The following is a 22,078-nucleotide window of genomic DNA, read 5'->3' as shown; positions in this document are numbered from 1 at the left end:
TACTGTCAATTACTGTTCCCACTACTGTCCGTTGCTGTTCCCACTACTGTCAATTACTGTTCCCACTACTGTCAGTTACTGTTCCCACTACTGTCAATTACTGTTCCCACTACTGTCAGTTACTGTTCCCACTACTGTCAATTACTGTTCCCACTACTGTCAGTTACTGTTCCCACTACTGTCAATTACTGTTCCCACTACTGTCAGTTACTGTTCCCACTACTGTCAATTACTGTTCCCACTACTGTCAATTACTGTTCCAACTACTGTCAGTTACTGTTCCCACTACTGTCAGTTACTGTTCCCACTACTGTCAGTTACTTTTCCCACTACTGTCAGTTACTGTTCCCACTACGTTCAATTACTGTTCCCACTACTGTCAATTACTGTTCCCACTACTGTCAGTTACTGTTCCCACTACTGTCAATTACTGTTCCCACTACTGTCAGTTACTGTTCCCACTACTGTCAGTTACTGTTCCCACTACTGTCAATTACTGTTATAACTAATGTCAGTTACTGTTCCCACTACTGTCAGTTACTGTTCCCACTACTGTCAATTACTGTTCCCACTACTGTCAGTTACTGTTCCCACTACTGTCAATTACTGTTCCCACTACTGTCAATTACTTTTCCCACTACTGTCAGTTACTGTTCCCACTACTGTCAATTACTGTTCCCACTACTGTCAATTTCTGTTCCCACTACTGTCAATTACTGTCCCCACTACTGTCAGTTACTGTTCCCACTACTGTCAATTTCTGTTCCCACTACTGTCAATTACTGTTCCAACTAATGTCAGTTACTGTTCCTACTACTGTCAGTTACTGTTCCCACTACTGTCAGTTACTGTTCCCACTACTGTCAATTACTGTTCCAACTACTGTCAATTACTGTTCCCACTACTGTCAATTGCTGTTCCAACTACTGTCAGTTGCTGTTCGGGTGCTGTTCTATGTTTTTGCCAGTTCTACCTATTCCTTCTTCCTTTTAATTTATTTTGGTACTCTGCTGACCTGTTTCACTGTTACCTGCTTTGGCAACATTGTAATTAATGCAGTCATGCCAATAAAGCATCACTGGATTGAATTGAGGGAGAGAGAGTGAGAGCGAGAATAGAATAGCATAGAACTTTATTTGTCATTGTACAAGCACAACGAAATTTGAAAGTGCAGTTCTTATCAGTGCAAGGATCAGTATAAAAAGAATTAAAAACATAAAACACACACACAGTCATTTCTACATTCTACTGGACACCAACATACTGCACAAAAAGTCAGGAACCAAGACCTAGCAGCATCTACTGCGGTTATGGCTCGGAGAGAGAGAGAGTGAGAGAGAGAGAGAGAGAGAGAGAGAGAGAGAGAGAGAGAGAGAGAGAGAGAGAGAGAGAGAGAGAGAGAGAGAGAGAGAGGAGAGAGGGGAGAGAGAGAGAGGGGAGAGAGTGAGAGAGGGGGGGGAGAGAGTGAGTGAGAGAGAGAGGGGAGAGAGGGGGGGAGAGAGAGAGTGAGAGAGAGGGGAGAGAAAGAGAGGGGAGAGAGAGAGAGAGTGAGAGAGGGGCTGCAATAACTTTAGGGTAATACCATCTAGTGTGTATCAGCCTTGACGCATTAGCAGTAAAGCGACATGTCTCTGGTTATTCAGTCCGGATGAAAACCGTCATTCTGATATCTCATCCCACCTCGAAGCAGCTGTTCTTGTTTCCACAGAAAGCCTCGGTACTTCCGGAGAGCTTTGTCCTGCTCCCTCCTCGGAGAGCCCCCCTCAGAGACAGAGAGGGGGGGGCGGGGATGTAGTCTATTCGTCCCGCTCCACAGGAATAAATACAGGATGCGTCCTCTGTCATCTGTTTTATTCATCGTCCACTCTGAATGAGAAATTCCCCCGGCCGTTGAACCGACCGGTACCGTACAACCGAATGGTGTCTCCCGGCCTGCGAGTAAACAGCGGCGCCCCGCGGCAGGTATGGGAACTACAGGGGCTCCTCCCCTTCTGCGGAGTTGGGAGCTCTCCCTTCCTGCGGCCAGTCTGCTTTGACAGCCAACAACACCGGCGCAGAGTCTCGTTTCAAATCTACCACCTATTATTGTTGTTGTTATTTTTATTTTTATTTTTTAATTTCATACAGCGACAATTCACAAACACAGCCTCCACACATCCTCCACCGGAAACAAGCGTTGGAAACGGCCTCGTCTAGAATGGGGAACCGAGACGATGAATACGATTTCTTGTTCAAAGGTAAAGAAAAAAAAAACAAGATGACTGCATTCCCCCGTTTACACAGGCTGGCACCGACAACGCTGCCTTCTTCTCTGTTCGGACTGTTTCATTTCCCTGACCTGTGATGAGAACAAGATATGGGGGGGGGGGTGTTCTGTCTGTGTTTTCAATGAATCGGACTTAACTGTTTCATGAGATCTTAAGGGGCGGCGGGGTGAAGGGGGAGCAACAATGTATCCCTCCCGATGACAACCCTTCAGTGTTACATTGTAACGTTAACGACGCCCGCGGCTACGTTATAGGTGGGCGCGGGACGCAGCAGCCTGCCCGCTCGGCCGTTTAGACTCTAGCCAAGTTGGAAAGGGGTGGCTTTCCGCTTTCTTGGAAGACCGGAATGCGGTCTCTTCATTTATGAAACGGTGCTCGGCGTGCGGCCACCTTGCGCTGCGCCTTATTTGGTTGATCGCGGGCCTATTAGCCTCCATCTACCTCCGTGGTCATGTTGCCCAACACGCTTCAGCTCCTGAATCCTACAGCTTGTCCGGAAAATGTCCTTTAGGATGGGACACGTTTGGCACGCCGCGTACAGTGGTGCAGAGAAATAGGACATTTACTTCTAGAGAACAGACCGGGGGTCAGTGTTGGTCTTTCGTGCATCGTTTGGATGCAGGGGATGCAGAATGGCCTCCTCTGATCCCGTTGTTGCATTACCATCCCGGGCCTGCAAACCCAAAGGGCTTCAGGCGTAACAAAGTCCCCTCTGTGGGGGCGAATGAATGGGGCATCTGCCGGAGGCCGGGGCTCCCTCGCCTTCTTGTAAGCCGGCTGAAACAGGAAGGGCAAAGTGGCCTAAAAACTGTCGATTCAGGTTTGGATGGAGCGCCTTATCAGCTTCCTGCAGCCGAACCGGCCTGACGTCGCCCGGGACAGAGTTCGGCTGGATTTCCTTTGTGGCGAGGGGAAAGAAAAACAAAACAGGGCTCAACCTCTGCTTTGTTACCACGTCAGTGTTCACGTGAAATGAGTAACTTTCTCTATGACTCACGCAGCCTCCGCCGATGCAAGCACCAAGTTGACAGCAAGGCGTTTTCGTAATCCCTCACGTGTGCTGATTTGTGCACCTTGTGACGAAGCCAAGTAGGCTCCGTGTGTCTACGTATGACTGCTGAAAGGATGTCAACACACACAACTGTCGTGTGATGTTAACTGCTGTGGTGCAGGTGTCCGCAGGGAGTAGAGAGGCTCTCAGGACTGGTTTTTTTGCCAGTTTAACCCCATTGGCTCGTTGAGAGTCCCATTTGTCTCCGGCTGTTAGTGACGCAAAGAAAGAGGTAGAAGTGCCACCTGCTTTGCTAGTTCAGTGTCACGGCCACCAAAGGTCATGCCGGATAACCTCTCTCGTGGTTATGTGGGTTAACCTATGCAACGTTTCTGTTAGTATCTACCCCCTTGACCAGACAAACTCTAAACGCCCTCCATCTCATCCCTCTTTTGTGTCCCTATTGCCCCCCCCCATCCCATCCCATCTTTTACTCCACAGTTGTGTTAATTGGAGACTCGGGTGTCGGGAAGAGCAACCTGCTGTCTCGATTCACACGGAACGAGTTCAACCTGGAGAGCAAGAGCACCATCGGGGTGGAATTCGCCACACGCAGCATCCAGGTGGACGGGAAGACGATAAAGGCTCAGATCTGGGACACGGCGGGGCAGGAACGCTACAGAGCCATCACCTCTGCGTGAGTTCGATACCGCCTTTAGAGCGCTTCGTTTTCCTTTGGGGTGGAGGCTGTGAAGGCACAGATAGTATCGGTCTGTAGTTTAGTGGACGCTTCAGTTCGGGGGGAAATACCACAGGACTTTAATGAGATTTGACCCCTCGTTACGCCGTCGGATGTTGAGCTGTTAGCTGGGTAAATTCAATGACCTGCATTCAACCAGGTGAATTCTCCTCACCAGCGTTCATCCTCTGCTACATTATGGTCATGTTTTCTTTGCATTTACCTTCACGTTTTGTCGGCGGCGATCTAGAGTCTCACTCGGGAGGCTTGTCCGAAACTCAGTTGTCACCTTGAAACTGGAACTGGTGTATTTGTCAAAAAAAAAGGAAGGTATCTGTGGAACTGTGCAAGAATAATTGCCCCACTGGCGAGCACAGGCACTGTATTTTCCTTTGGATGACCTAGCTCGGGCTCCATTCGGTCAAAACAACACTGCACGTCTGCGAGTTTACCAAACAAAACCCGACCGAAAACCCCCAAATTCTGCAGACACTGTCACGTCAGAGGCTGCGTAAAGCATACAGCATCACTCCGCCCGGTGGGCAGTCCGGCCCGACTCGGTGTTTCAGTTTGATTGCTTTCTCAGGCAGGATATTTTAAGCTGTCCCCAAAAAAGTGACTACCGTGTGATGCAGCAGTGTGGCATTCGACGCCGTCAAACCGTTTTATACGACGTCCGACTCCTTTGCTGTGTCTGCAGATACTACAGAGGGGCGGTGGGGGCCCTCCTGGTGTATGACATAGCCAAGCATCTGACCTACGAGAACGTGGAGCGCTGGCTGAAGGAGCTGAGGGACCACGCCGACAACAACATCGTCATCATGCTGGTGGGGAACAAGAGCGACCTGCGCCACCTCAGGGCCGTGCCCACGGACGAGGCCCGCGCCTTCGCAGGTAATACAGACCTAATTGTAGAGGGCCTGATTGGAGAGGGGCCCTGTTATTGGCCTGTTTAGCTGAGCTTTTGTAAAATAAATCATGTTTCAGTTTTGCGGCGTATCAGCTCTCGTTTCGATCGCCTTACTGACCGTTTGTCTTTTATTACCCCGCAGAGAAAAACAATCTGTCGTTCATAGAAACGTCAGCCTTGGACTCAACTAATGTTGAGGAAGCCTTCAAGAACATCCTCACAGGTAAGACTGTAGACACAAGTGGAAAATAAGACTAGCAGCCACTTTAGAAGTCAGAGACGCGGACCCGAGTCACACGACTTGGACTCAAGCCAGACTCGAGTCACAAATCTGACGACTTTGGAAAACTGAAAAAGACTTGCAACTTGACTTTGACACTCACGACTCACGACTTGAGCCTTTTGACTTGAAAGACTCGACACCTTCTCCAAGTCCAGAGATAAAACGTGTTTTAAAACTGTCCACTCAATCAGCTCTTCATTTCCGTTATTACGGATTCACTTTGAGCCAATCCTTAATAAATACACATTTGAAAAGGCGTCCGTGATTTCCGTAAATTGCCTCTGTTGTTGGGTGGATTTGCTCTTTGTGAAATGTTGAAAGGGCATTAACTTCGAAGAACAGCAGAACATTACTTATTCAGGACTTGAAACTCAAAGTTTAGTACTTGGGGACTTGACTTGGGACTTGGGTAGCAAACAGTCAATTGTTTCATAATTTTCACCTTAATTGTATAGTCTCTGTAAAACTCTATCACTTCTACTTCTGTCAGTTGAACTGAAGTGATGCTTAATTAGTATTTCTTTTCTTAAGCAATTTCAGCGATGGCCCCCGACTCTGCTTTTAAATGACATGCCTTGGTTCCCATAATGGGTGTATCTCCTCAATTGAAGCTCTGCTGGTTTGCCAAGCGGTTGGCTGAGATGCATAACTGCCAGATTATGTGGGATGCTTCTTCTTTAGTACTTTACAGTCTGGCTGGACGAGTATTTGCCACCAACGACAAGGTTGTCCTCGTCCGCCTTGCTTTCCGCAAGTTTTCCCCCGTTCAATCCACCTGTTGGACATTTTATTTCTAACGATTATCATGGCAATAAGAGTCTCCTGGGTGATTAAGCGGTACTATGGGGCTATTTCATAGGCATCCGTTGTAAGGGTTTCGATGTCGGTTTGGAGAAATCACGGTTTGTTTGGTTTTTTTACTGTTTGTAACGTCAGAAACTACATTACCCATAAGCCTCAGCGCCTGCTGCTTTGGCGAATCCGCCGCTGCTTCGCGGTAGAAGACGCATCAACGCGCTTCGTTTGAGTCCTGTTAGACTTTATCTTTAATGTACCCTTTGACTTTGTTCCAAGACAGTTGGGGTGCCCCCCCCCACACTGTATACCCTGTTGATTCACGACAACAGCTGACATTGTCTATGTGTAAATGAATGGGGCTGTTTGTCTTCCGGGAACCCAACAAGCCCCCATCGCCCCGCCCCTTATCAAAACCCCGCCCCCTCCGGAAAAGGTTGTCGCTAGGTGCGCTACGAGGGCGGCAGAGTGGGGGCGGTGCTCGTCTCCTGATTGGTTAGGGGTTAGGTAGCGGTTAAGCCCGCTGGGTCTCACCCGTCAATCAGGTGACGGGACACGCCCCCCTTCGTTTATTTATTTTACCCTTATTTATCAAACCGCAAAACCTTTTTGTCCTTTTTCCCCCCCCCGTTTCGAATCGAACAGAGATCTACCGCATCGTATCGCAGAAGCAGATCGCCGAGCGGTCCGCTCACGACGAGTCCCCGGGAAACAACGTGGTGGACATCAGCGTTCCGCCCACCACCGACGGCCAGCGGGGGAGCAGACTGCAGTGCTGCCAGAACCTGTGACCCGCCGCCCCGCCTCACCTGGGTCAATCACTCATCGGGATCCTTTCGGTTATTTTCCAGCGTTGGCTTCCCTCTGCCGGGAAGTGCGACAACATGTTGTCAGGGTGTGCATTTTCCAGAGCAAAGGGGGGGGGGGGGTTTGGTTCCATTGTGCCACGAAGGATCAGCCTATTTCAGAAGCGTATGAATAGATTTTGAGTAGTAATCCGATCCAGGTCTGTTGCAATCTAGCGCAGAAACAGGACCGGTGGTGCTACCTTAGACCGGCTACTGGCACACCATCTCCCGCGGCCCTGGTGCATGATGCCGGGGCTTACTGTTTGGTTGAGAGCCCCGGGTGGGGGGGGGGGGGTTCATTCCTGCCTTGTTTCGGTGGTACCAGCAGTCCTGTTTTTTGGGCTTCCCTCCTCCATGTTTCAGTCATCATCTTCAAAAAGTGGTTGTGGCACTGCTGATGCTTTCTTCATTTTGTGTAATATATATTTTTTCGTTTTTTTTTTTGATAGCTTGTCTGCTCACATACATTATATTAATGCCATGAAATTAAATTTTACAATATTATGGCGTTGCGGTGTCAGCTCATGTTTTTTGTGATATATTGACTGTGTGGTGACTAAATAGCAGTTTTTTCCCCCCTCAGCATCCTACAAAATGGAATCATTTTTGGTCCTCATGCAGAGTTCTCACATGTCCCCGGAAAACCTGGATATTAATATATTAGTTTTCCGGTCATGGAACTCACCTGAAAAATTATGAAATGGATTGGATGGCCCAGAAATATTGAGGTCATGGAAAATTACAACTTGAGATTATAAAATTGCTTTTTTTTTTTACCCACTGAGAATACATATTTTTAGCCGCTGAGATGTGACATCAGTGTGTGGACTTTGGACGGTGTGTTCAGCGAGCAGCTAAAAGTTCCACAGACCATTTAGAGACTTCCACTGAGGGTTAACACTGAATATGACCTTCTGTCAGCAACACCTATCATGTGTATCCAAGTAAAAAAAACGTTTTCCTTAAAAAAGTGGGAATCGTATCTTGGATGATATAAAATATACTCAACATTTATAAACTAGCAAGGGAATGTTTATCTAGATGCATCTTCCCCTATTTAGCTGTAGTTACAGGCATTGACCACTAGAGGGCAACAGCTCTGACTTACTGCTGTCATTGCCAGCAGTAACCAGTGGGGCCATCAAGTAGAATGAGTGAATATGAACTTGTCAGGCAAAGTAAAATAAAATGAGCTATAGGCCATGAAAACGTCGGGCTGGAAATGAATGAAAGATAAAATACTTGAAGAGCCTCTCTCAGCTTCTCATGATGAGCGACAGACAGTGAAGAGACGTTCGTGGTGAACTACAATCCTTAAAAAGGAGATTCGGAAGACCACTTAGCTACTACTGTCATATTACACTTAAGCGCTTCTCTGTCTAAACACTACCTTGGTGATGTAAATGCTGTGATGATACAGGTAACACGGACCGTTACAGTTCAGATTGAAGAGTTTAACTTAAAAAAGAAAAACAACCCTTGGTCAACACTCAAACAAGACATTCTATATTGATCCATATAGCAGGAGTCCCTTATGTTTTATTGCACAGTGACCCAACTCTCCAGGGAGGCCAGCAGGAAGACTAAAATGACACAGAATACTTTGTTTAGGATATGCAGCATACATTAGACACTTCAAACATTTTGCATGTTTGTTCGTTTCCCCTCCCTCCCTAAATTAGCCATCGAGCCGACAGTCCCCCAGGCTGCACTGGTACTTTTCTCTAATCTCTACGTTTAGAATGCTTTCGTTTCCGTCATTGTCATTTCAGCATGTCTCTTTTGATGTTCTTCTAGTTTTCCCCGCTATAACTGTAGCCATTAGTTCCATTAATACTTGAATGGTGCATATACAAGCGGAGCGGAGATGTTCGTAATGCCCCTTCATGACATCGGTGGAAGCTCCGCCCCGATTTACAAAGTAAACGCTCTCCCAGAACCTCAACGCTACGTCCGTATACACGACCATAATGCCGCTTTACTGTTAGTGTCATTACACGTTTAACAGGAATATCCTATGGTTTCAGTGCTATGCCGACCGATTTGGTTTTTTTTGGAGGGTTTTTTTTATCAAATGTTAGAAATGTCTGACGTTTTGACTGCTGATTTCACTGTTTTCCCCCCATTTAGACAGCAATGGAAAAGCTTTACCCTATCGATTTCAAATAAGACCACAATTTTGATATATGAAATGACCGTCCTCTACTTATCTGGAAAAAAAAATACTCCCCAGTGATGTGATCTGACTCGGTCAATCGCACATTTTTTGTAGAAGACCATTATTCTCTGCCGGGCTGTCAACCGCCTGTGTTTCAGCCGTGGATAGATAGATGGTGAAGGGACATGGGGGAATGACAGGTAGGTAATGATTAGAGTTTAGATATACTGTAGTAGCATGCTAAATCTGTTACATCCCGCCACATTAGCTCGTGTCTTCAGACAGCGTCACTGTCAGACAGCCGGGGCAGGTTTCCTCCAGTGTCCCCGAAGTCCCAAGTGTCGACATCCCAGCAGGGGCTGCCAGGTGACGATTCCGCACGTCAGCTTCAGCTAAGACTACAGAATGACTCCCGTCCAAACCCGCCGTGTCGGGTCTCGTTGTCGGCTAACACCATAGCAGTTCGCATCAAGTGCTTCATATACATGTAAACAGGAGGAGGAAACGACCACACCACCCGCCCCCCTCCTCCGCTCAGAATGGTCCGTAGGAAGTGCAAAAGTTATACTTGTGTAATGCGTTTTCGTTTTAAGAGCGCTTTGGCGGAGAGGTGTGGTTTGTTGTTTTTTTGTTTTTTTTTTGTTTTTTTTTTTAGTCCACAGCCTGCGTTCGGCACTCATACGATGGTCTCATCAGTCATTTTCTTGGTCGACTTGGTCGGCACAGAATGTTGGGTAGCGTGAGCCCCTTTTAAGTCGGGCATGAGCAAGCGCACCTTCTGATTGGTCCTCCTCCATTCCGAGTACAGCTGACAGTGATAGCGAAACGATACCTGAGATGGGGATGGGAGAGACAAGGTAGGAGGAAAGAAAAAAAACAACAACATCCTCAACAACAACAAAAATCATTACGCCACTGTTAAACCTAGCATCGAGACATTTAAGACGGTGTATCATGTCTGTGGCGACCCCTAACGGGAGCAGCCAAGAGAGGAAGAAGAAGGGGAAAAGGAAAATTACATCTGCAGGTCAGTGGCTTACAAGGCAGCTTTGGAAAGATGAGCCCTCACAGGCTGTAAACTACTCAGAGGAAATGTAAATTTTGTGTATGCAAAAAACAAAAACAACAAAACAAAAACCTGTGACTGCTCTAAATATAAAGCTCATCAAAAATAGGTTTCAGAAAAGAAGCTAAGGTTCTTAATATAAAACCAATTGTCTTTACAGTCCACACTATTTGGCCATGTTTATTTTCAAAAAGCACAACAGTACTTTGTCCATCCACCCTTTTATATTTGATTTTTTTTGTAAAAAGAATTGGAAAAAGGATTCAACACCTGCTGATATTATTTCCACTGTTGCTATTGCCACACTATTTCCACACTATTTCCACTATTGCTTTGGTTAGAGGCGGTGTTTTTACTGAAAGTGGGTGGTGCTAAATTTGTGTTTAAACAAAATTTTGTTTGCCTTTAATCACTCTTGTTTAAGGATGGCTGTTGAGTTAAAAGAAAAAAAAAGAAAAGAAAGAAAAACCCCCGAAAAGAATCTAATTCCTTTCAGGTTGCATTTTAACATTGAGTATTAATATACTTTAACAACAGCAATCATGCAATGAATTACAATAAAAATTATCATAAAAAGCATAATCTGGCATTTAGGAAAGAGTGTTTCAAGGGCAGGTAATCATTTCGACCATTCATCTTTCATCCAGGAGCTAAATTAACCCATTAAACTTGACATCGATAGTTCTTATGTAAATATCATGATAAAAATGTCTACCGTCTGATTAAATGAAGTTTTCATCCTGATAACTGGGTCATATCACCCAGCAATGGTCAAGAGAGCTCCTTTTAGCTGTATAGAACAATAACTAAGTTGAGAAATTGGGTATTTACCAATGTCCAGAGGATGTAGATGGTGAAAAGCGCAATGGTGAGTGCAATGAGTCCCACGGCCTCCAGTCTACTCTTCAGTTGCAGGTGATCCTGGGCTCCACGCAGACAAAGCCACCCAGAGATGGCTGCCAGGGGCGTGATGAGCAGGAAACAGGCCATGTCGCACAGCAGAGTCCGCTTCTCACTGCGGGGACCTGGGTCCTTCAGCCACTGAGGGGTGACGGAGATTTAAATGAGGTTATTGAGACTGTTGGACATCAGCTTCAAACATGGTCATCTTCAACAACACCGAAACAACCAATCACATGCTTGTCAGCGCTCCTTTGTGGTTTACAGAGGACAGCAAATACATAAAATATTTCTTCTTTCAGTTTAGCTGGAATGAAGTCAAGTCAATTTTATTTGTATTGCCCAATATCACAAATTACAAATTTGCCTCAGTGGGCTTTACAGCAACACAACATCCTGTCCTTAGACCCTCACATCGGATAAGGACCTGTTGAAAAAAAACAACTTTTTAACGGGGAGAAAAAATAGGAAGAAACCTCAAGGACAGCAACAGAGGAGGGATCTCTCTCCTAAGACGGACAACATGCAGTGGAATTAACTAGACAACTGATTAATATCCTTTGCTGAGATTTGGGATTAGCACACAATTCTGTCTAGTTAAAGCATTTTCCTATATTACATGTTACACAGTAGAATATAGTACACTGCTGAACATCTGGACTATCAACACAGTTCTTGATGCAACAGTTGGCGATGAATATATCCACCATGAAGCGATGGAGAATCCCTTCACAGCTGGTTAACGGTCATCAGATGGCCTAGCCTGGCCATCAGTCTCAGAAATTTGGCCTGGACTACTCCTCATTTAAAACAACAGGTGGGATTGTTAACAGCAATGGCTGCAGAGACGGAAGTCAGAAATCATACAATACAAAGTGATTCCCATGACAACAGCCGACACAGGCCTTCGTGGTGAGTACTGCGCCTGTGTCATGTGACCCACTTTTTTTATAATATGGGTTCCTTTACACCACTAACCCGAACATTTCCAACTGCTGCCATGGTTGTCCCCACTTCTGCTGTTTTACATCTCAAGTATGTCAGGTCCCTTGCATCAGTCTCCAAAGCTGCGGTTTAGCTGAATGGACTATCCACTTTTTGAACTGGCCTGCCTTTATGACATCTCATTCATTAACAAAGATCTCCGTGTGAAAGATCAATATGATTGCCTCCTGAGATTGGTCTGGCTGGCAAAGTTCGGCATAACCAGTATAAATCTGTAACTGTTCTCAAAGGCCTTTAGAAAACACCATAAAGATCAGTGCAATGGCAAAGAAAAACAGCCCGTTCCCCTGCAACCTCACTTTTTTCTTTACAAATTGTTTTCTTTATAATTGTTTCATGCACCCCCCCCCCCAACTCTTGCTGTTTCAAACAAATATAAAATCCATACACACAGGCATCCCGTCCCTCCACTGCCCTGTTTGAATAATTCCCACAGTCAAGGCCCTCTAACCTGTGTGAGAGGTTGTGGCCGCCGTTCGATGGTGAACTCGGTGTGACAGAGTTCACAGTAGCTGGTGTTGGAGGAGGACAGCCACTTCTCCAAGCAGCTCTTGTGCACCTTGCCGAGCGTGCCCGTGCAGTCGCACGGCGAGAGGAGCGTCTCACCACCGACCCCCTCATGGCAGATACGACACATTCCTACATCACTGTGGAGAAACGCAGCACAATACTGAACATGTTTGTGTCAACTAGTCTGCAACTGACTGTGGAGAATTAACCATTAAGGATGACTAATAATTTTGCCATCGCTAATACGTTGAACATTTGATACGGGATTTCTGATTCCTGCAGCGTAAACATGCACACTGTTCTTAACCAACCAACATCCTTACTCAGCAAGTTTCTCCCTCTTTTACCTTTGCAAGCTCACAGCTTTGACGATGGTGGAGAGTGGGCGGCCATCTTTAGCTGTAACCTTGGCAATGTACTGAGCTTGCATGGTAGAATCGGACTCCTCTGAGTCCTTTGTGGCGTCAGAGTCGGTGTTCCCAGAGTAATCACAAAGGGAGCCGGGTAGGTGGCAGCATCCTGGTGTAGACATGGTTCTACTCGGGGTGATGAAGGTGGTAACAGATATGTGGATGTAAAACACCCAAGACCAGGGATAAAAGAGGGTTCACCGTCTCAAACCAGTCGCACCGATTCTCTCTGTTCCTTGATCCACCTGAGGGGCAGATGCCTGGTGGATTAAAAAGGAAACCGTTTACAGGGGCAATTAATATAGCATAAGACTATAATCCCAGGACAGTCAGTATGTTCCACTGTGATGTGTTGTTGTTTAAAGTAATTGCATGGCAACAATGAGGACAAGGGTAGAGGGTACTGCTCATATCCCCAGAAAAGGTAGAAACCCTCAAAGTTCCAAGGATCAAAGCACTGTTAAGCTGCTTTAGTGGCAAACATTATCTTTGACCCCTCTTGCAAAGACCCCCCTCCACCTCTTACCCTGCTAGTCCTGTGACTTCACCGTCACTGTTACTGTGGGTGTGAATGTACTGTCACCTTGCCTGACAAGGATTATACCCCCTCAAAGGGCTGAGGGGGTGTCTTATGACAACATAATAGTGTATTTCAAAGCCCCTGTTGATCTGCATTTGCATGATGAGATTTAAAAATGTAACCTCGGAGTGCACTAAAGCAGCATTCATAACCACTGACTCACTAAAAAACATTTCAGTGTAAATCAAGGGTTTGAGTCCTTGACAAAGCAAGATATATCGTCAGTGTAAGGAGTGATTGAGTGAGTTTGAGCAACGGTCTCGTATCCAATATCTGTACAACAAAGCTGATGAGTAAGATGTGCACGATGGCAAACGAGCCCCAGGCTGTAAAAAACAAGACCCTTTAACAGAACTAGAAGGGTCCCAGAATCAGGAGGTTGGTTCCCAGAGGTGTCAGGATCACTGACCCCAGATGGGAGAGAGAGACATCTGCCTGCTGAGAACATCTGCTTTGGCAGACATTTTCATTTTGTCTCTTCTCCTCCTTTATAAAGATTTCCTGTGTATTCTTATTAAACGTAGAGCCGACTGCATTGTACGAAATGTGCTGTATCGATAAAGTTGGGCTGGCTGACTGATTGATTGATAAGTTGCAGAGCACATCAACATCGCCCATCTCTCTGAGAAGGGATTTCGGCAGTTTTATGGTTGCTGTGCATCAGCAAGCACGACCACCTGATGTGTCTGTATAATTACAGGGGGCCCAGATAAAGACCGAGATGTCCACCGGGTCGTGGACAGCTGACCACGCAGCGTTACCGCAGATGTAGCTACTCACCCCGGCGGCCTCCCCTGCCCGGCCCTCGGCTTCGCCCAGCCTAGCTACAAGCTATGACGGCGACATCCCACCACTGACTTGACATCTGCGCTGAGATCCAATAAACCACGACACCCGTCGTGTACACTCCATGACTCGCCGAGCGGCCAACGCGGTTGTCGTCCCGCGATTTTATAATTAGGGGGGGAAAACGGCGACTTCTTTCTTCCCGTTACGGTTTCGACAGCTAACCGTTAGCTAGCGCGGCTAACTCGCTAGCCCTCCTCTGTCGCTCAGCTGGGCTGTGCTCACGTGACCCAATTCGCCTCTTTTTTTCTTCTTCTTCTTCCTCTTTCGTTCTTCTGCTTCTCTCCATTTTTATCGGCGGTTGGTAAGCGGCTTTAGGAAGCATTACCGCCACCTACCGATCTGGAGTGGGCACTAAATAGCTACCGTCTTCTTGCCAAAGAAATACAGTCAAACCAGTAAGCGCAGTGTTTCTCAACCGGGGGTCCGCGGACCCCTAGTGGTCCGTGGTGTAATTGCAAGGGGTCCGTGAAAATAAAAGATCTTTAAGAAAAAGATCCTATGACATTTATAGAAATAGGATTGTTTTACTCAAATGTGACTGAGACCTTTACCTACCTAAACTATAGAGGGTAACAGGACTTTTTCTCTAATTACATCTGTTTCACAAGTGTAATTTATTGTATTTTAATAAGAGATCTCGCTCCCGTTTGCATTGTTAAAAGTTACTGCATAAAAATTCTGTTGTTACATATATCTGAAAGTTACTGAATACATATTCTGTTTTGTTACATATATCTGAAAGTTACTGAATACATATTCTGTGTTGTTACATATATCTGAAAGTTACTGCATAAGAATTCTGTTTTGTTACATATATCTGAAAGTTACTGAATACATATTCTGTTTTGTTACATATATCTGAAAGTTACTGAATACATATTCTGTTTCGTTACATATATCTGAAAGTTACTGCATAAGAATTCTGTTTTGTTAACTATATCTAAGTTACAACTGAAAGCTCTTATTTTTGCCCCAAAGAGTGAATAAATGCTATAATGCCATTTAAAATGCAGTTTCTACTGTTTCTATCAAATTGCAACCCCCCCTCCCCCAAGATCAGGTGGAGGGGTCCTCAGGGTAGATCAAAAATACGCAGGGGGTCCAGGACCCCAAAAAGGTTGAGAACCACTACAATAGACGATTAAATAAATAAAAGGAAGTACTTGAAAACAAAAATAAGTAGATGATACGAATATTCCTCATATTCTATTCATTAGTCTTGACGATCCTAAATACTCTAGATTAGGAGGAGATTCCAACACGTCCACACGGGGCAGCATGGCTCAGGAGGTAGGGCGGGTCGTCTAGTAATCGGAAGGTCGCTGGTTCGATCCCCGACTCCTTCAGAGAGCGTGTTGAAGTGTCGTTGAGCAAGACACTGAACGCCCTGACTGCTCCTGATGAGCAGGTTGGCACCTTGCATGGCACCTTGCATGGCACCTTGCATGGCACCTTGCATGGCACCTTGCATGGCACCTTGCATGGCACCTTGCATGGCACCTTGCATGGCACCTTGCATGGCACCTTGCATGGCACCTTGCATGGCAGCCTCCACCGTGAATGTGAGGCATCTATTGAAAAGCGCTTTAAGTGGTCGGTAGACTCGAAAAGCACTATATAAATGCAGTCTAGTCACCATTTTTAACACTTATCACCTTCAGATCACCCCCCCCCCCAGAATATTACTGATATTTTCCTCTCCAATCTCTCTTAGTGCAATCTTTAAAGCGCCTCTCTGTGAGACATACTTCTGGCATTTTCATTTTTCCCCCCTTCATGCTCCTCGTCACTGTCGTTTATTATTAATATTGGTATAAAACTTTACACGTGCGTTGCCGCTGTTCACCGGATTGGACTCTGGTTCAGCAGAAAGGCAGATCCTTTCAATTAGACCTGTTCCTACCAAAAAGATGTGCCATGACAGTACAGTAAAATGTACTTATATCCCTTTTGCATACCTTTCACCCTCACCGAGGATCCAAAACTCAGCAGCCTCGTGGCTGGCAGAACCAGGCTAGAGAGATGCCCAATTTCCCACTGAAGACAGAACCTGCGGTTAGCCTACGTAACCTTTTTAATTACAATTAACTATCGTAAATCTAAATCTAAATCTGTCGTCAGCGTGGCAGCTGTGGTGGAAAGCCCATATCACATTTTGTTAATGCTCTCTGGCAGACATTATTCAAATCACATGGTGTCCTATAACTGTGAATGCATGATATTGAGCTATACAAATAAAATTGACTTGACTTGACGTGGATTAGATTACGGGGCGTCCACAGCTTTGTGCAGACTGATGGGTAAAAGTCTGGGCTTGGCGAATGGGCCTTACTATACAGGTCACCATTTTAAACACTAGCTCTCACCATAAGTGACCAGACCATCGCTTAGTATGCACAAAAGTGAGCGGATGGCAAGTCACCTGAGACGTTTCGGCTTGGGTTTGAGGTTTTCACCGAGGTCACAATTCAAGTCACGCCAAAAACGACAACCTGTGTTGCACCGTCTGTGCCAAAACACAGAACAAAATGACAGAGGACGCAGCAAAATCGGAGATCAACCAAGAGGTGTTGTGCTTAATTTTGTCCCATTGTTCATTTTCCGACTCCCCGCTTCCTAATTTCTCTTGCTGTTCTTATATGACTTGGTTTTGTAAATGCAAAGCCGCGTTCCAGGCCACGCACACGAGTGGTACATTAGCAGACGTTTGACCATAAACCATGGCACAGCGTGACTAGTTGGACTTATATACAAAGGAATCGGTAACAGTCGACATTTCAGAGGGTGAACTTTCAGAGGGAGCCTTTGCCCTTCGGCCCTGTGCAAGACACTCGTGTGTCTCGTCAGGCCCACTTGTGTGTTCGGGGACCAATTCTGTGCTGAAATGCGTTCAACAGAATACGCAGGTTTTCTGCAGCAGGGCCAAAGTAGGCAATAAACCCTGCGCCGAAGCTCAAAGTCCTCCCCCGGCTTTCCGTTTGATCCCATTGATCCCCTTCAGCGGTACAGTAGAATTGTTTACTGTGGCCCCGGCGGTTTCTATTTCAGTCTCTCTCTACACTTTGGGCCCAAATATTTGAAGGAGAAAGAAAAACAAAATAGACGCCACGTGTGCTGTTTATATATGCTCACAGGGTGTGTTGGTGGACGTTGTTTGAAGCAACCTTTTCACGAGTCGACTGGATGCCGCTTTTTGTCATAGAGAGAAAGAGTCGAGTCGAGTCAGTTTTATTTGTATAGCCCAATATCACAAATTACAAATTTACCTCAGTGGGTCAAATAGATAGGTGAAATAAAATGGAGTCTAGTATTTTGAGTGTATTGTCAAATTGTCAAATACTAATTTAACCGATTTCATGCATGACTCCCCCCCCCCCCACACACACACACACAGACACACACACACACAAACTAGAACGTGTTTCCCATTAGTTGCCCACCCGTCCCTTAGGTCAAATTCCAACGCAAGTCATGAGACATTTGGGCACAACCTTTCTGCGTGTGCGAGGGAATCATGAGAGATGTGTTAGTGGACACATGTCTCATGTGTTAGTAGACTTTAATACAGACAGACAGGGATAGAAAAACTGAACACACACACACACACACACACTGTGTTAAATACTCAAGTTTATAAGTTTATGCATACAGGCTTCCTTCAAAAAAGAGATTTTAAAAAAAAAACCCAAACTCAAGTTTATAAGTTTATGCATACAGGCTTCCTTCAAAAAAGAGATTTTAAAAAAAAAACCCAAACTGAATTAGAATTCTCACTGGCTGGTGGGAAAATAACAATGAAGCTTCATTTTTGTTGTATCGTCTTCATAAGGTGTTAGCTTATGGTTAAGGTGTTAGCTTGTTTGAAATTAATGACAAGCGCGGCACGGTGGCGCAGTGGTTAGCACGGTCGCCTCACAGCAAGAAGGTCCTAGGTTTGAACCCTGGGGTACTCCAGCCTTGGGGATCGTCCCGGGTCGTCCTCTGTGTGGAGTTTGCATGTTCTCCCCGTGTCTGCGTGGGTTTCCTCCGGGGGCTCCGGTCTCCTCCCACAGTCCAAAGACATGTAGGTCAGGTGAATTGGTCCGTACTACATTGTCACTAGGTGTGTATGTGTGTGTGTATGTGTGTGTGTATGTGTGTGTGTGTGTGTGTGTGTGTGGGCCCTGTGATGGTCTGGCAGCCTGTCCAGGGTGTCTCCCTGCCTGCCACTCGATGATTGTTGGGATAGGCTCCAGCGACCCTGAGAGCAGGATAAGCGGTTTAGATAATGGATGGATGGATAAGGTGTTAGCAACTGTATGACTGTTTCTTTGTTGCTTGGAAATATATTCAGAGTAATATATATATATATATATATATATATATATATATATATATATATATATATATATATATATAATCCAGTAATCCAGTGAGTCAAGTAAATTCTTTATGAGACAGTACAAGCCTGTTTCATGCCATAAGCAATCATCAGCTGTCCAAAGGTGTAACCCACTGGTGCTGGAGCCTCTACACACCCTGGGACTCTGCGCTGTGTGCAGCGGAGTGTTGTGTGCGGAGAGAAGAAAGCACCGGACGTGGGGGTTCTGAACTGTGGTTGAGACCGGGCGGCATTTGACTTGCTCACAGCAGCTGCTGGTCCACAACCTTAAGAGGCAGTCAAACAAAGTAAGTTTAGAAAACGTGTTCTTTTGCAAAGAAATGTATATGGTGCAAAACAATAACCCAACGCTGGAAATAACACATTACTGCATGTTTAGATTAAATAAGACACGCATAACGCGTGATCTAGTGTGAAAATAGATTAAATGACATAAGATAGATAACACAACTGGAAGGCTAACTCTTCATTGTGCACCATTTCCACCGAGCGGCCCGCTACACTGGCACACTGCAAGCTAGCAAACATTAGGGCCAGCATTCACACAGAAATCACAAGCGCCCGCTTCTCAACATCACACCAACATGCAGCTCGACATCTAAATTAACAAACCTGCTGAACGGATGATGAGGATGATGACAGCTGATGGTTGCTTATGGCCTGAATCAGGCTTGTACTGTCTCTTAAAGAATTTACTTGACTCACTGGATTATTTTGCTCCTTATTTGTTGAGCACTTTCCCTACCACTGAGTGTTTCTTTTAACCAAGGTTATATATATATTTACTTTGCACTCTGTATTTAACATGTGAAGAACTTTGGTAAGTGCAACAGCTGGGACAATAATTTTGTCTCTTTATCATTGATCAACTTTGGTTATGTAGAGGCCTGCTAAGTACGAGAATATATATATATATATATATACTAGAAGAACCCTGCTACAATGTAGCGGTTTGGTTATCCACCCGTCTCAATCTCCCTCCTCTTCATCCTGCCAGCTAACCGCCTTCCCCCTGCCCCTAAACCCCCCCCCCACTCCAACTCCCTCCCCCCAAATGCTCAGAATCATCTGAAATGCCGAGAAAAGTGGGTTTTAGCCATTTTTAGAAAATGCATATTTTGCATAATTATGCATAATTATTATAATTATTTTAATTTTCTGCTATTTTTCCGGTCCTCTCTGGAATAATACCTAGCACCTCCAAAAAAAATGAGGATCACAAGTGCATTTTTGCAAAAATGCATATTATTTTGCATAATGGCAAAACATTTCTAAGTCCCAAATTTTTTTTTTATATAGGTGAAAAAATCAAAGATGCTCAGAATCACCTGAAATACCGAGGAAAGTGGTTATTAGCCATTTTTTTTTAGAAAATGCATATTTTGCATATTTATGCATAATTATGCATACTTTTAATTAATTTTCTGCTATTTTTTATAGGTGCCCCTGATCATCTCCAAAAAGAATCAAGGCCCCAAGTGCTTTAGTTTGGCCGTTTATAGACTCTCACACACACACACAGCACACACCAGACACACATTGTGAAAACACAGGAGTAGATGTGAAATATATTTTCTAGTCTGTACGATTATGCATGTTTCAGTATGGGTTAAGCAAGTGGAGTCGTGCATTTGCCACAATTCTTTGATTCTTTTGCGAGCTTCGGTATCCTGCTTAGCCAAACCCGTTAATAGCGTCATGTACTCTAAACCAATCAGAGACCAATTTGGGCGCGTTAAAAAAGAAGAATAAAAAGAGAGAGAGCGAGAGCGAGCGATGGGGGGAGTGTTCTAGAACAGTGGTTCTCAACCTTTTTGGGGTCCTGGACCCCCTGCGTATTTTTGATCTACCCTGAGGACCCCTCCACCTGATCTTGGGGGAGGGGGGTTGCAATTTGATAGAAACAGTAGAAACTGCATTTTAAATTGCATTATAGCATTTATTCACTCTTTGGGGCAAAAATAAGAGCTTTCAGTTGTAACTTAGATATAGTTAACAAAACAGAATTCTTATGCAGTAACTTTCAGATATATGGAACAAAACAGAATATGTATTCAGTAACTTTCAGATATATGTAACAAAACAGAATTCTTATGCAGTAACTGTCAGATATATGTAACAACAGAATTTTTATGCAGTAACTTTTAACAATGCAAACGGGAGCAAGATCTCTTATTAAAATACAATAAATTACACTTGTGAAACAGATGTGATTAGAGAAAAAAGTCCTGTTACCCTTTATAGTTTAGGTAGATAAAGGTCTCAGTCACATTTGAGTAAAATAATCCTATTTCTATAAATGTCATAGGATCTTTTTTTTAAAGATATTTTATTTTCACGGACCCCTTGCAATTACACCACGGACCACTAGGGGTCCGCGGACCCCCAGTTGAGAAACACTGTTCTAGAACAATGCGTAGGAGTTTGCTGAATCATCGTATTGTCGGTAGAAATTGAGTTTACTGTCGAAGCTGGTGTAACCGGTTATTTTTTTGCGCGGTGCGGGATTCGATACAGTGTGTACAGCACCACAAGGCGACATCACTAACCGCTCGGCTAAAGGGTCAGACCCATTAGCTAGGGGCTAACGGGTCTTATTAGTAGTTTACAGTCGTCACCCTCTCCCGGAAGCCGCGCCCTCGCGTTTTGTTCTTCCCGCGCTCCGAAGAGACTTCTGAGGATCTGCACACTTCCGGATCCCACCGCTGCCACCAATGTAACCGGTTATTTTCCTGCCCGGTGCGGGATTCGGTACGGGGTGTACTGCACCACAAGGCGACACCGCTAACCGCTCGGCTAAAGGGTCAGACCCGTTAGCTAGGGGCTAACGTGTCTTATTAGTAGTTTACACTAGCAATATTTTGTGGACTGAAATACTTCTGAGGATTTGTTTTGTATCGTAACAGCTTGCGCATCGATCTCGACGCTTCGCGACTCACATTCTTCCCCGGTTTGCCGCGGAAGCTGGCTAGGCTAAAGCCAGTTAGCTTAACGTTAGCTACTTTGCTCATCGTTTTGTTATTTTTCTTACTTAGCCAGCTTTGTGAAAGTGTATAGTCTAACTATCAAGCGTGGACCTTTTTTTTTGCCAGAACTGTCGCGGGGACAGTCATCTATAAACACCGGCCGTAGTTTGTGCAGGGAAACCGGAGACGAGAGGAGTTCGCTGAAGCTACTTAGCCAGTTAGCGCTGCCGCCAATGAAACCGAGCTACTTTCTCGCCCGCTGCGGGATTCGATCCGGCACAACGCCGTATCGAATCCCGCAGCGGGCGGAAAACATGCTGGTTACATTGGGGGCAGCGGTTGTGACCGGAAGCGTGCAGATCCTCAGATTTCCAGGTGTGGCGCTAACGAAGCGCAGACGGTGACTACTGTAACCTACAA

At 45.3% G+C, this 22,078-nt stretch overlaps 2 protein-coding genes across 3 annotated transcripts; one reads left to right on the top strand and one right to left on the bottom strand.

Annotated features, from left to right (window-relative positions):
- Positions 1-2,011: 2,011 nt before the first annotated feature.
- LOC130123393 (ras-related protein Rab-11B-like) lies at positions 2,012-7,324 on the top strand. Its single transcript, XM_056292541.1, has 5 exons — positions 2,012-2,237; positions 3,760-3,955; positions 4,698-4,891; positions 5,050-5,130; positions 6,631-7,324. The coding sequence occupies exons 1-5, from the start codon at positions 2,198-2,200 to the stop codon at positions 6,774-6,776; spliced, it is 657 nt and encodes a 218-aa protein (XP_056148516.1). The 5' UTR covers positions 2,012-2,197; the 3' UTR covers positions 6,777-7,324.
- A 999-nt stretch (positions 7,325-8,323) lies between these two features.
- On the bottom strand, positions 8,324-14,863 carry LOC130123823 (E3 ubiquitin-protein ligase MARCHF2-like). Of its 2 annotated transcripts, none has more exons than XM_056293125.1 (5): positions 14,243-14,863; positions 12,820-13,142; positions 12,414-12,609; positions 10,889-11,098; positions 8,324-9,823 (listed from the first exon to the last, which is right to left on the bottom strand). In XM_056293125.1, the coding sequence occupies exons 2-5, from the start codon at positions 13,002-13,004 to the stop codon at positions 9,668-9,670; spliced, it is 747 nt and encodes a 248-aa protein (XP_056149100.1). In that variant the 5' UTR covers positions 13,005-13,142; positions 14,243-14,863; the 3' UTR covers positions 8,324-9,667. The 2 variants fall into 2 exon arrangements, with proteins under 2 accessions (XP_056149100.1, XP_056149101.1); XM_056293126.1 differs by having other exon boundaries at positions 12,820-13,127.
- Between the last annotated feature and the right edge of the window lie 7,215 nt (positions 14,864-22,078).

The sequence above is a fragment of the Lampris incognitus genome, chromosome 14 (assembly GCF_029633865.1).
Source record: "Lampris incognitus isolate fLamInc1 chromosome 14, fLamInc1.hap2, whole genome shotgun sequence".
NCBI classification, from domain to species: domain Eukaryota; kingdom Metazoa; phylum Chordata; class Actinopteri; order Lampriformes; family Lampridae; genus Lampris; species Lampris incognitus.
The sequence above is the reverse complement of the archived record's forward strand: the minus strand, read 5'-3'. Positions and strand labels throughout refer to the sequence as shown.

What these genes read in the sequence shown, in the direction of transcription:
- LOC130123393 (XM_056292541.1), top strand. Translation starts at nt 2,198, where the DNA reads ATGGGGAACCGAGACGATGAATACGATTTCTTGTTCAAAG. An exon ending in CGAGGCCCGCGCCTTCGCAG is followed by an intron (nt 4,892 to 5,049) that starts GTAATACAGACC and finishes ATTACCCCGCAG; the next exon opens with AGAAAAACAATCTGTCGTTC. An exon ending in CTTCAAGAACATCCTCACAG is followed by an intron (nt 5,131 to 6,630) that starts GTAAGACTGTAG and finishes CGAATCGAACAG; the next exon opens with AGATCTACCGCATCGTATCG.
- LOC130123823 (XM_056293125.1), bottom strand. Translation starts at nt 13,004, where the DNA reads ATGTCTACACCAGGATGCTGCCACCTACCCGGCTCCCTTTGTGATTAC. An exon ending in AAAGCTGTGAGCTTGCAAAG is followed by an intron (nt 12,610 to 12,819) that starts GTAAAAGAGGGA and finishes GTTTCTCCACAG; the next exon opens with TGATGTAGGAATGTGTCGTA. An exon ending in GGCCACAACCTCTCACACAG is followed by an intron (nt 11,099 to 12,413) that starts GTTAGAGGGCCT and finishes GTCACCCCTCAG; the next exon opens with TGGCTGAAGGACCCAGGTCC.